General features: G+C 40.5%; 1 protein-coding gene across 2 annotated transcripts in view; it reads left to right on the top strand.

The window, feature by feature from the left end:
- The window catches only part of LOC119500253 (ephrin type-A receptor 6-like), a 190,256-nt gene that overhangs the window by 39,309 nt on the left and 137,941 nt on the right, over window positions 1–13,006 (top strand). For both annotated transcript variants that reach the window (XM_037789902.1, XM_037789903.1), the window contains exon 3: window positions 6,243–6,906. In XM_037789902.1, coding sequence (XP_037645830.1) covers window positions 6,243–6,906 — 664 coding nt within the window. The remainder of the gene's footprint in view (window positions 1–6,242; window positions 6,907–13,006) is intronic.

Below are 13,006 nucleotides of genomic sequence, written 5' to 3'. Positions count from 1 at the left end.
GAAAAGACACACAGTCTCATGGTATCAATATAACAGCTGCCAGTCATATCTCCAATGGCCACTTGCTCCCAGTTGGTTCACACCAACAAAATGTGCAGGAGCCATGCTAACTGCAGGAGACTTTCCCAAATAACAAAATGGCATATGCCTTGCTGCCACCCTTCAGTGTGTAAGATACTGACTATTTAATCAACTGGAATTAGTGACCTTGACCTCTGACCACCAATATCTAAAGTAGATGTTTGTGCCACATTTGAAGAAATTCCTTCAAGGTGTCACTGAGATATCGTGTTCACAAGGATGGGAAGGATGGGAGGTCACGGTGACCTTGACCTTTGGCCTTTTAACACAAAATGTAATCAGTTCATCCTTGAGTCCAAGTGGACGTTTTTGCCAAATTTGAATAAATTCCCTCCAGGCGTTCCTGAGATATTGTGTTCACAAGAATGGGATGGACGAAAGGACAAGCCTACGGACAGACGGACAGAAGGACAGACATAAAAACATAATGCCTCCGGCCACGGCTGTCCCGGCGCGGAAGCATAATAAAACTGTGTGTGTGCATGTGTGTTAGCCAAATCTGTAACTATTTAAATGTTTCACACAATGAGCACTTCCATCTCCTGCCAGTCTGACAGTAGACCTTTTAAAGCTTCACTCCTGAACCTGCCCCACTGGTTTCTGTCAGTAGTATAGTTATTAAGTAATTATTTAATAGTAGGTCATAACACTCTCTCATTTACACAGAGGGATATTTGACTTTTAATTTGTGTTTAATTCTTTTTTTTTTTTAGACCCTAGTACCAAGTGGTGGGAACATTGAGGATCGCTAAATGTTTCATTTCGATGGAGGACGAGCGGAGCGGGTTATGACACTATAGTTAAAAGTGCTGTTCTCAATAGGGCTCCGGGTTTCACAGCTTAAATAAAAGGAGCTCATCTCCGGGCGAGTGGCCAGTAAAATGACTGGCTCTCTTTCATGTGAGAGAGAAATGGGCTATGAGGGCCTTGGTCTCAGGCTGCAATCAATCAACCACATTTTCTGACCGTTTTTCAATTATGCATGTTAGGGCTGGATGGCAAGGTATTGAGGTGGCCAGGCAGGGCTTCACTTAAAGTTTTACACTTTGAAAAAGAAGTTCACGTTCAGATTACAAATCAGCGCCGCACACACAACAAAGAGCCTCAGATCCTGTCAGGTTGGTGACTCAAGAGGATACAGGCTTTGGCCCAAAGGTGTGATGCTGTCGCTTTTATTTTGAAGTCAATTAAGAAAGAATCAATTTCATTGCTTGTAAGACAATTTAGAAAGAAACAATTCGTAGCTATTGTAAATGCGAAGCTGCAGAGTGACTTATTTAAAAGTGCTGACACCACATAGCTGCTTGACATTATCAGCCGACAAAATGTGAAAGAGGCTTTTAGATCAGCTGTGAATGGTGTTTAGTCGAGGACTCAAGCAGCAAAGTGTTCCCATCACCGTGGATTGTTTTCCCCCTTTGGGACAAATGACACTATCTCTGCCTTTATCTCTCTCTCTCTCTGGCCACAGTTTATCTACGATGGCGTTTGAGCTTGTTTAAATGCCTCCTAACTTTAGTAATTCTCTTGTATCTCCTGATAAACACTCTCCAGCATAGACCTCCATACATTCTTAACATATTTTGTATTTCATCTCCTCGTTCTTTGTCTCCTGCTTTCTATCTTCTCTTTCTCCGTCTCCCACGACTCTCACACTTCACTTTGTTATTAAAGAATGTAGTCTAACCGAAGGAATGTCTTCAATATTAAAACTCCAATCCCTTCAGTACAGAAAAAAGCCTTGATACATTATAAAATGTCCTGATTAGAGAGGCTGAAGGCCATGTCTGACCTTTATCTGAGTGCACGTGTGTATAAAGGCTTATACATACACACTGGTGTTGCTCAGTAACTGTTAAGTGGCTTGTTTGATTTCCCTTAAGCAAGGAACATAAAGTTTAACTTAGACGCTTAACATCACTCCTCACTTTTATGTCGGTGAAGCATCATAAACTGAATTGAAAGTAATTGACAGAAACTGAAAACATTTTTTGTATTTGGTCGAGAAAAATTCTGACAAATACACAGAATTTGCAGCAATATTGATCATCTGGCTTATCAAATACAAGTTTCATCTTTTCTTTATTAGGGGAGACAATCACCCCGTGGGCGTCCCAACAATACGATATTATCACAATACTTACGTCATGATGCAATCTTATTACAATTTTAAACATTTTGTGACATGCTGAGTTTTGCAATAAGATATATTGCAATTTGTTACCTTTTTTCAACTTCAAATTATGCAGTTTGTCAACATCTGTTTTATCAAATAAGATCTCTTTTCATCTCAGAGTTTTCATTCACATATCTTGAGATCAGAGGTCAGGGGACCCCTTTGAAAATGGCCATGCCAGTTTTTCCTCGCCAAAATGTAGCGTACCTTTGGAGTGTTATGTAGCATTCTTCCCAAGTTAGCATTACATGGTTGGTACCGATTGATTTCTTAGGTTTACTAGTTTCATATGATACCATGATCTTCACTCTAGCTTTAAGACTGAGCCCGCTACAACCTCTGAAAGACAGAATAGCTGCCCGGGATTGTTAAAAGGTTAATAGTTTATATAATAAAAGGTCGATACTTTAGGTCCATGTATCGATACAATATTGCCACGCAAAATATCCCCCACCCCTATTCTTTATCTCTTTGAGCTTGAAGCTATTGATACAGTTACAAAAAAACCTTTATCACCAATCTCAGTTTGTTTGTGTCTTCAGCAAAGACATGCTTGCTCTTGTTTCTATACATCTTTATGATGACCTTTTTCAATTCCCAGGTCTCTTATGTGGAAATGTCAAACATTTTCTTTTTAAACCAAGACAAGCTATTCTCCGGTATATTTTCAATTTCTTCAGCAACACTCCTAAACTGGAGAGCTTTACCACTGTTGAAAGAAAGTGTTGGAGCCCAAGGGTGCTGATGCATCTTTCCTCCTACAAACACCTCTGCAGGTCAACGGCTGACTAAGTGGTCAAATCACATTTGAAAAGGCCTGAAGGGTGGATTGAATCAGCACATTTCAGACCAAGCTGAGTATCTGTGTAATAAAAGCCATGGAAACCACCTAAAAAAATTAAAAAGTATTGTTGGAAAAGAAAGTAGGTCCATTTTTAAAATGGTGTATGTAGATGGTTGTGAGACAAGCAAGGAGGTTGACTATGGATACATTGATAGATCAATGTGGTAGAAGTTTCAGTTCACTAAAACACAATAGCAAAAACATATTTTAAATACAATTAATAAAATGTTCCGTATAATGGTGCCACATGTATGTTGTTACATATTGCATATGTCTATACCCATGTGTGTTCTATTATAAGTCTTCAAACTGGGTGATGGGTTAGGCATTTTAATGTTTTAATGTAGGGTATTACAATAATGTATGAGGTGGGTGCCCTTTTAATCCTCTCATCTAACTCTAATATCATACAATGTTGAACTATTCCTTTAAGTCAGAATATAAACTAACATACGTACAATAGATCAAGGAAATTATGTAGGTAGATATGTAAATGAGTAAAACGGGTTATTAACTTACCCAAGAAATTGATTCTGAATATTTTATTTGAATTATACTAAAATTAAATATTCATGCCCCACTGTTAATAATATTAATGTGGAAAGTTGGACACAATGGTTGAGTAGTCTTTGTTACTGTTCCTTATTTCCTGGGAAGTTAACATAGCTGTGTGATTTTTGGCCAAAGTTACAGCAACTTCCTTTTTTTGGCGAAAACCGCTTTTTCGTCACCACGCCATGGCAACATAGTTCCATAAAAACTCAAGCTTTTAATAACTTTTCATCACAAAGGTCTTCAGATTGTACTGACCAAATATGGAGTTGTTTGGGATAAATCTCTAGGAGGAGTTCGTTAAAGTACAGAGCCTGGAAATCGACTAAAATGACACATGAAATTAAAAATAACGGACTTCCTGTTGGGTTTACAGTAAACATCCAAAAGGCTTTTTTGTAGCTCTCAACATGTTACACATTTCTACCAGGATTTGTGTATGCCCAACAAAATTCACCGTGCATAGCCCCTCACGTGTGATGGGCAATATCACATCTAATCAAAATCAATTTGTTTGACTGTAATGCTTCAATTACACCTTGAGGGAAGAGCAGATTAAAGCCTGTCGTCTTTGGATGATTGAATTAGAACATGTTATTAAAAAGGATAATGAGTATGTGAAAGCAAACATCAAGCTTTGATTACTACTCTCATCAAGAGGTAATATTTAGCTAAGTGCAAAACAGCTTATTAAATGCACGAGCTTATCAGGCAAATAGTATTGGTAAATTAACCAGCAGCTCTATCGCAACTCTCTGGACTGTGTTTGCCTATAAAGGAGTTGTTTTCCAGCCATTAATTAGAATGGGGATCTCTTCTCTCAGACCGGAGAATGGGAACATTAAGTGTGTGTGCGTGTGTGTGTTTGTTGTCGGTTCACTTTTAAATACAAAATGATAGTTACGTGAATGTGTTGGTTGGTAATTAATAGCTTCATGGTTGGCCTTCCTCACCTAAACTCCCACATGCATCTCTTACTTGTCTCTGAGAAAATGTGTTGATTATAGTGTTTGGCTCATACCAGGAGACAGTACTGGGTGTGCAGCTATGGGTAAAGTAATAGTAGTATTAGTAAAAGTAGAAGCAAAATCTTTTTTATTATCAGTCTGAATATAAAACACACACACACACAAAGGCAAACGATGCAGCTTATGGAAGGTCCAGTGCTGCATTGTAAGCGAAGTGATTTGAGAGCCCTTTTTCCCAGGCAAGTAATTTGATTCTTGGAGGTCGGTGTTGGTTGGTTTTGGGGTCGCCCGTGTAGCCAGTCCCCACTCTAATAAAACCAGAGAGCCGAGCGGGACCAGGAGGCTAAAAACCCCCATTAACTTCTCTCCCATCAACATGGGGACAGGTAACCTCATGACCCTGCAAAGCTGCCATGCGCCCTGATCATGTGACCTGGGAGTTGCAGAGCTGATGACTAGGCAGCTGGAGTCAGACAGCATTCTAAGAGAAAAGCTTCCCTGAAATACCTGAAGGAATAAGAGGAAAAGTTTGTTTGTTCGTTTTTTTGGGGTTTTTTTTGCCCTGCCAGTGTTGAGGATAATATTCTGTCCGTCCATAATTTTGGTCCATTTCCAAATGTCTTGACAAATCAAATATTCATGCTCTTTTGAGTTCCACTTGACCAACATGCCACTGTATTTCAACAATAATGGGTACCTAAATGTAAAGACATTTGATGTAATGGTCCCGAGAAGAAGAATCCTTTTTTTATGATTAATTATTTATTTAAACTTTGTATAAGGGAGGGGAAGCACCATCACAGTTACAGATGTGACATGAGGAAAAGTGATATACCCGCAACTTTTAGGGGAAGAGCATGGTTTGGGTTGAGAAATATGTCGATCAGGTTAGGAAAACAACGTGGTTTGGTTGGTTGAAATTAGTGCGGTAAGGATGGGGGAGCTTTGTCATTATGGTTACAGTAACAAACAAACAAACAAAGATGCTGATTGATGGTTGGAAACTGGAAACGAACAGCAGTCTCCTGTGTTAAAGTCCGATGTTTTGTTGACCCATCCGTCCACCCTGATGTCCTATCTACACAGACTTTGTCGAGCTAAAATCACCCGACTTCCTCCTTTGCTCCGTCATAATTGCTATGGCCACTAGAGGGCGATGTCACTTGAACATAAATATGTCATTTAAGGCCACTTGCTGAAACAACTAACACAGGTGTTGCTCTTGGGAGGACATTCTCAACTCACTTGAGCTTTCTTCTCATGCAGTTTGTAGCCCACCATCTTTACACAAGGTGTCTCATATTAGGTAGAAACGGGCAGATTGCAATTAAATTTGCTGATCACATTCATGCTCTAAAAGATATGAAACTTGTGGATTTCAATGACCCCACGGCGTATCCTTCAGTGCCACAATAAGGACAAAATTAACATTTTAAGCCTAACTAGTAAAAACAACAAAGTGTTCTTGATTCTGTCCGTCACCTTTTGTATTGAACAGAGTTGCTGATGGGGCCACCAGAGGGACTGAAGACTTTTGGTCTTATCATTTAATTACTATTGATTAATTAATTCTTTGCTTTTCCCTCTTCTATCCCCCACCCCATTCTTATTTCCTGTTTAGTGGGACGCCATCACGGAGATGGACGAGCACAACCGGCCCATCCACACGTTCCAGGTTTGCAACGTGATGGAGCCCAACCAGAACAACTGGCTTCGCTCCAACTGGATCTCTCGGCAGGCCGCCCAGAAGATCTACGTGGAGCTTCGCTTCACCCTGCGTGACTGCAACTCCATCCCCTGGGTGTCTGGCACCTGCAAGGAGACCTTCAACCTCTTCTACCATGAGACCGATGAGGCTCACGGTGTCAAATTCAAGCCCCAGCAGTACACCAAGATCGACACCATCGCTGCCGACGAGAGCTTCACTCAGATGGATCTCGGAGATCGCATCCTCAAGCTCAACACGGAGGTGCGCGAGGTGGGTCCCATGACCAGGAAGGGCTTCTATCTGGCGTTCCAGGACATCGGTGCCTGCATCGCTTTGGTTTCAGTGAGGATTTACTATAAGAAATGTCCGTTCACGCTGAGGAACCTGGCCTCATTTCCAGACACAGTGCCTCGTGTGGACTCTTCCTCATTGGTGGAGGTGAGGGGGGCTTGTATTGACCACGCTGAAGAAAAAGACACACCCAAACTGTTCTGTGGAGCTGATGGAGACTGGTTGGTCCCCTTGGGAAGATGCATCTGCAGCGTTGCGTATGAGGAGATCGATGGCTCATGTGCTGGTGAGTTTTTCATTTTGCTTTTCATTCATCAATGTAGCATATGTTGAGACTCCAGCAAGTCTTGCAATACTGTGAAGCTATTGTTAGTGAAACAGTCTCTGGTTTAGAGTGTGGACCTTGTCAGTCATATGCTCCAGCTAATGGGTGTAGCTAGCATGGGTTTTGTCTGATAAGCTTTTTCCCACTTGAAACACAAGTTCATGTAGTCAGGATTTTGTACCTAAACTCAAGGATACATGTTATATTCTTTGAGGGTTCACCACCTGGAAACTAACATGAAGGGTATTCTTTTAGAGTTTGCAACTTGAAACTGAGGGTTACAGTATTTTTTGCACTATTTGCTGTCTGAAAACTGAGGTGAATTGCACTGTCAAGGAGGAAGCTGATATCTCCTGTCCAGTCCATTAAACATGAATGCAGCACTCTTTTTATTTTTTACTGAAATGCTTCCCTCACTTTCACACTTTCTGTATCTTATTCACAGTTTTCTGTCTGTCCCCATTTATTCATATAATCTCTTATCAACATGGTGCGACATACAGTGTGCTATAGTAACTTGGCCAATTCTTTCATTTGATCTACTTAACATACTGCTCGTATTGAGGCATTAGCCAGTCAGATAGATAAGCAATGTAGATAGATGATATAATGTCTGCAGGGCTTCATTTCCATTTACTTCATGTGTTATTACAACGCATGCAACAACTACAAATGATGCCTTATAAGTCAGTCCATCTTTCTATTGCTGTGCTCTCACACATAAACGATTTACAAAAGCAAGTTTATCTTTCACCTCCCCTCTCCATTCTCTCCTTATCCTCATCACCCTCCTTCATTTTCCTCTGCTACCCTGTTATTGTTTGCTGCTAACTCTATGGAGAATAAGATGAGATCTAATGTGAGGGGATTAGAGTGTTTAGGGTTGTTAGTGTGACGGCATGGAGCTTCCCCAATTCTGTGTAAGGCTTTATTAGTATGTGTGCCAGCCACTGTCAGCCCAACAGCCAGAGATTGCCGATATATTCGCAGACAGGAGATGTTCTGCCATAAAGGGTTTATATTAACCAAACCATGCTCTTTTCCTATCCAAGTAAGTTTGTTGCCTAAACCTAAGGAGATTTCTGACAGAAAGCTCTGAAGGCAAACTTCTTCACCGTAGTAGAGTGCTGCAGGGATGACGTATTTTTTGTAGGCCAACCCGGAACTTAGCATCACCCTGGTTCCCTCGACAAAAAGCCAATGGGATTTTAGCATTGGGATTTAAATTATTGCCGAAATCTCTGTGGCAAACTATGATACTTACATGTTTTGTTCCGTAAAATAATCTCCACAAATGAACACCACTTTCATGATTTTTGAAGTGCGAATGCAATTGACAGAAGTAAAAAGCTAACGTTAGGCTATAAACAAACTACACCACAGTCGCATGAACGTGAGTATACACAATGTGTCTGTAAAGGCAGACGAGTCAACGGGATGACGTTTTGTAGTCTCATTTAGCCACTTGTTAGCAACCGCCTTTTTTAACCTACATAAAGGCTTCAAAATTCACACGTGGGTTATTTATTGACGTATTTCATATCGTAGAACAAAACGTTAAAATTCCTTAAGCTTGTCTTAACCGCAGACCTTATTTCAGGCATTTAACTAAAAACCCATTTTAAAAAAAATGGAACCGGAACCGGAAGTACTAAACAACTAATTAAATTCTGTCTTTAAGGACTCATTCCTGCACCTGTTTCAGCCGGAAGATGTGTTCGAGAGTTCACTGCGTGTGCACTTTGTTTTAGTGCTGTGCAAGCTGCCTGCTGAGCAGCTGCTCATCACTCGTTCTTCGGAGGCAGACCATTGCAAAATAAAATTACAAAAATAAATCCCCTAAAAAACACAACCGGCAATGTACTCGGCCGATAGCCGATATATTCGTCCAATCGCCCAATGCATGCATGTAAATATATATTTTATATTTAAAATATCTTGAACTTGGTTACTGTGTGCGTTATTACCACTTTCTGTTTTTCTATCAAACATGTTTTATTCTATGAGATTAATTTTGCTAGACACTTTTGAATACTACAGGGATTCCAAAGAGATCATTTTTGCATGGCTCAAATGCACTCCGCAGTATCTCTGGTTATAGTACATGCTAGATTAGTGGAGGGGCTTGCTATGATAACACAAATCCTAAACAGTGTTATCAAGAAAAGTGAATGCTTGAATAGTTGCCTTTGGGTTTAAAATTCACCCAAACGGTTCAAATGACAAAAAGTATTGTTCTGTGTGTTTGTCATGGTGAATTTTATTCCAACTGTTGTGTATTACTTGAGAGGCAAACATGAAGATCTTGTTTGTGTGATGTACAAGGAGCAGTGCATTAGGGACTTGTCATAAAGTGAATCATAGTGCTGTGTCTTGTGTCGAAGTTGAAGATCCAGGAATCAGAACTCTTTCAGTGGATTTGTAATCTGTGTGTGTGTGTGTGTCCGTGTGATTTATATATACAGAGAAAATGGAGTGTGTGTGTCAAGAAATGTTGTGTATATCAGTGGTCTACCTCCCGCTGTCCCAGGGGCTACCTCGGTGTGACAGATTACCCCGGCTGGCTTGGTAGCAGTTTGATCCTCAACTCTCTGATATGAGCTTTGGGTTATCGCTGGTAGCACCGCTCACTGGGAATGCTATAGTACAAAAAAAACATACCTTCATGAAGGTCCAACGCAACTTCCTTTCAAGCCACATAGCGGCCTGATGTCAGGTCAACTGGTGCACATGTCTGTAATGTATAGTAGATAAATCTGCAATCTACAAGCTTCCCAATGTACTTACAGAGAAACTAACTGCTCCATTCACTGACTAAACGCTGAAGTCTGAGCATTCATCCCTGACAAGTAGCAATATATCATATGGTCTTACGTGATTAACAGTGATTTTAACACCTGCAAGTGCTAAATTCACTGCAAACAGTTTAAAATGAAGAAAGACGCTGGCACTCAGAGAAAAGTGCCAGTTGGACACAAACCCAATCTTTCATCAGTATCGAGCTGACATTTGTTAGATTTAAATAAACACAATGTACCCTCGCTTTGCTTTTACCACAATGAACGGGATGCACAATAGCTGGAAGTATTGACACAAATTGGATGACACAGTGCAATTTCGTTCCCCTCCACATCTATCCAACACCACACCACAAACTACAGCCTTGCTTAGTGCTCTTTGGAAAAATGATTTCAAGACTATTCACCGCTCTTCTTCTGCCATCCAGAACCAGATGTCCTTGTACAGTTGATTACGATTCATCTTGTGACACGGGCCGGCGCAGCTTCCCAGCTGCACTCGCAGCTGCATCGCAATCAACGGGCCAGGGGTTAAACCACAGCTGTGATTAGAGCCGGACTGTACCAAACTGGCTGCTTCATTCGCCGCCCGTCCCTTTTGTTATTTTTCCCTACTTTAATAGATCATTTTTGTGTTGCCAGAACAAGCTTAGTAATGATGAATAAACTCGCTCTTGAGAACTTGGAGGGGAAAATGGATTGCAAAGTGAGTTTGCTTGGTGGTTGAAATGTATTTGCAGGTTTTGTTCTTTAAAGAGGTGATGGTTTGATGTGGTCCATCCCAAAATGTACATGTACAGTGTACTCAGTGTAACAGTTTGAAAGGCAAGAACTGACGCCATGTTTATCTATTTACCTTAAATCTGTCTTGGCGTTTGCTTCACATCATATCCATCATAGTTTTGTTGAATAACTAATTTCTGCTCTTTGCCATTTACAACAATAAGCATCCACAACAAGGTCACCTATCTGCATCCCTATAGGCCCTATAGACTACAATAATGTGCCTTCCCTCCTCTCTCTCCTTCACCCCTCACTCTCTAAGAAGCAGATTTCACAGTTGGGTTAAGTTTAGCCCTTCGGGCAATGTGATGGCATTTTACTGCAATGTCAGCCCTGAAATGCAGCCCTTGCTCATTGTTCCAGGATTCAAACAAGCGTCGTTATTAAAAGCCTCCGCACAAGGTACCACTGGAGCGCCTTGGGCATTGAAGGAGAAAGACTGAGGTGGCTGGCTAAGCTAATGCTTCAATTCCCAGTTTACAAGCGACCGGTGCTTTAAATGCTACGGCTGCTTGACTATAGGCTGGAAAGAAATGACAGGTTTGAATGATTCGTGATTTCAGTAAAACAATATCGTTTGAGTCTTTTTAAAAGCATAGCATTGACCTGTGTGCTCCTCATCTCTGGTTGCTTATGTGTTATGAGATTTAATGTTTATGCAGTTCATGCACTCACTGTAAATCGCTCTTAACAAGAGCACAGGTTACAGCCTAAACTGTAACTGTTGAAAGTCTGTTTGACCGTTGCCATGGTAATCAACCTCCAAATTAGCAGTTGAATGCTTCATTTGTTTGTTCATTTAATATATAAATATGCAGTAATAATGTATAAATCCCCAAATAGCCCATGAAATAAGGAATAATCCCACAATATAATTTAATATTCATACTCAACAGACGGATATCGCTGTTTTTTGTGTGCAGAGATGCGTTTGTGTACAGTAGTGCGGCAGCGGCGCTGTCACGGGCACTGAAACGAGGGAAATGGAGACAGACAGACAGAAGAACATGTCAGCAAGTTGCACCGCGCCGCACCACAAAGCTCCGAATACCTTTGAATATTCCTCACCAAAGCTTCGAAGCCCAAAAAATGGTATTCAGGACAGCCCTAATTGTTATGTAGAAGAATAATACATATATATATAAACATCCACAGAGCTTTTAGAACGGTGCCGAATAAAAGTATCACTTTTCCTAAAAAAAAAAAAAAAAATAAAAAATAGGATTGTGAATTAATTACTTTAAAAATGTTGACAAAATGAAAAAAAATAACGGCTTCAATCCCTGAGGAGCTACATTAGCATTTTAGCATTAGAGCCAGTTGCATCCAGTTACCTAATGTTATAGTTCCCTCAAACAATGTGTAAAAAGATGCGCATCAGAGGCAATTTAGAAGTGGGTGGCCAACTGAAAAATAAGTATGCCGTATACCTGCGTTTTCGCTGCATTACACTACTGCTTTTATGACAAGCTAAATGTTACCTAAAACTAGATAGCCATATCCTGAGATTACCATGGATTACGTTACATGAATCTTGAAACGCCACCGCACAAAGTAACCTGAATCTGTAGCTAAACATGTTACAAAATGACTTCATACTCTACCACGAAAGATTCATCACTTGACATGACCGATCAATGACATCTGTCTCACTCCACTTGACCATAACATGCAGGTAGTGAATGCAATGGATCGGAGGAAGGAGAGTGTGACATCTACTGGCTGAATGTTATTAATGTTAATTGCACCTTTAAATAGAAGAAATGATTTGCTGTTTCCAATCCTGACTGACTGTGTTTGAGAGGAGAGAGGCTAAATGTTGAATAATCTTTCGAGTTAACGTATTTCACTCTGTAATTGCAACAGATTCCTGTTATATTGTCTGTGGTCTGAGCAGATGTGTGGGCCAAAGTTCTCCTTCTCACATTACTTTGTTCCGGTCTCACTAACAGAGCTGCAGATCAGTTTAGTATTTGAATTCTTTTTATTACATGACCCCAAACACCAACCCAGATATGTGTCAAACACTCCAGTTCTGACTTGCGAACCTTCATTTATCCAAGAGAACAGACGAGCTGTGTGAAGTCTAAATAAAAGGATTTAGCTCCACTGAGGTAGGAAAAAGGACATGCTCTCCACCTAGCTAAAGCCAAATAATCTTTTTCTCTAATTCAAACCCAGTGCTTTTGGTCACAATAGTACTCTAATCCCCTATTCATTTCCTGGATGAAGTCTGGAGTGTCAGTGTGCTGCAGTGAGGCTGAAGTTAATCAACTCTATCAGCTAACAATAACCCCACGTATCATCTGGCATGCTCCTCATCTAGACCTCGTTTTAGCACACATTTTCTTGTTTGGGCTTTTTAGAGGATTTCCAATTTCATAAAGACTTAAATGTACAATTACCAGTTTGGTTATGAGACCGAAAAATTTGAGTCATGTTTTGATCACATGGCTCAAATGAGACAGCAGCTGGTTTTG

This window comes from Sebastes umbrosus, chromosome 13, assembly GCF_015220745.1.
Source record: "Sebastes umbrosus isolate fSebUmb1 chromosome 13, fSebUmb1.pri, whole genome shotgun sequence".
NCBI lineage: Eukaryota > Metazoa > Chordata > Actinopteri > Perciformes > Sebastidae > Sebastes > Sebastes umbrosus.
Note: the sequence above shows the minus strand (reverse complement) of the source record. Positions and strands in the feature narration are given on the sequence as shown.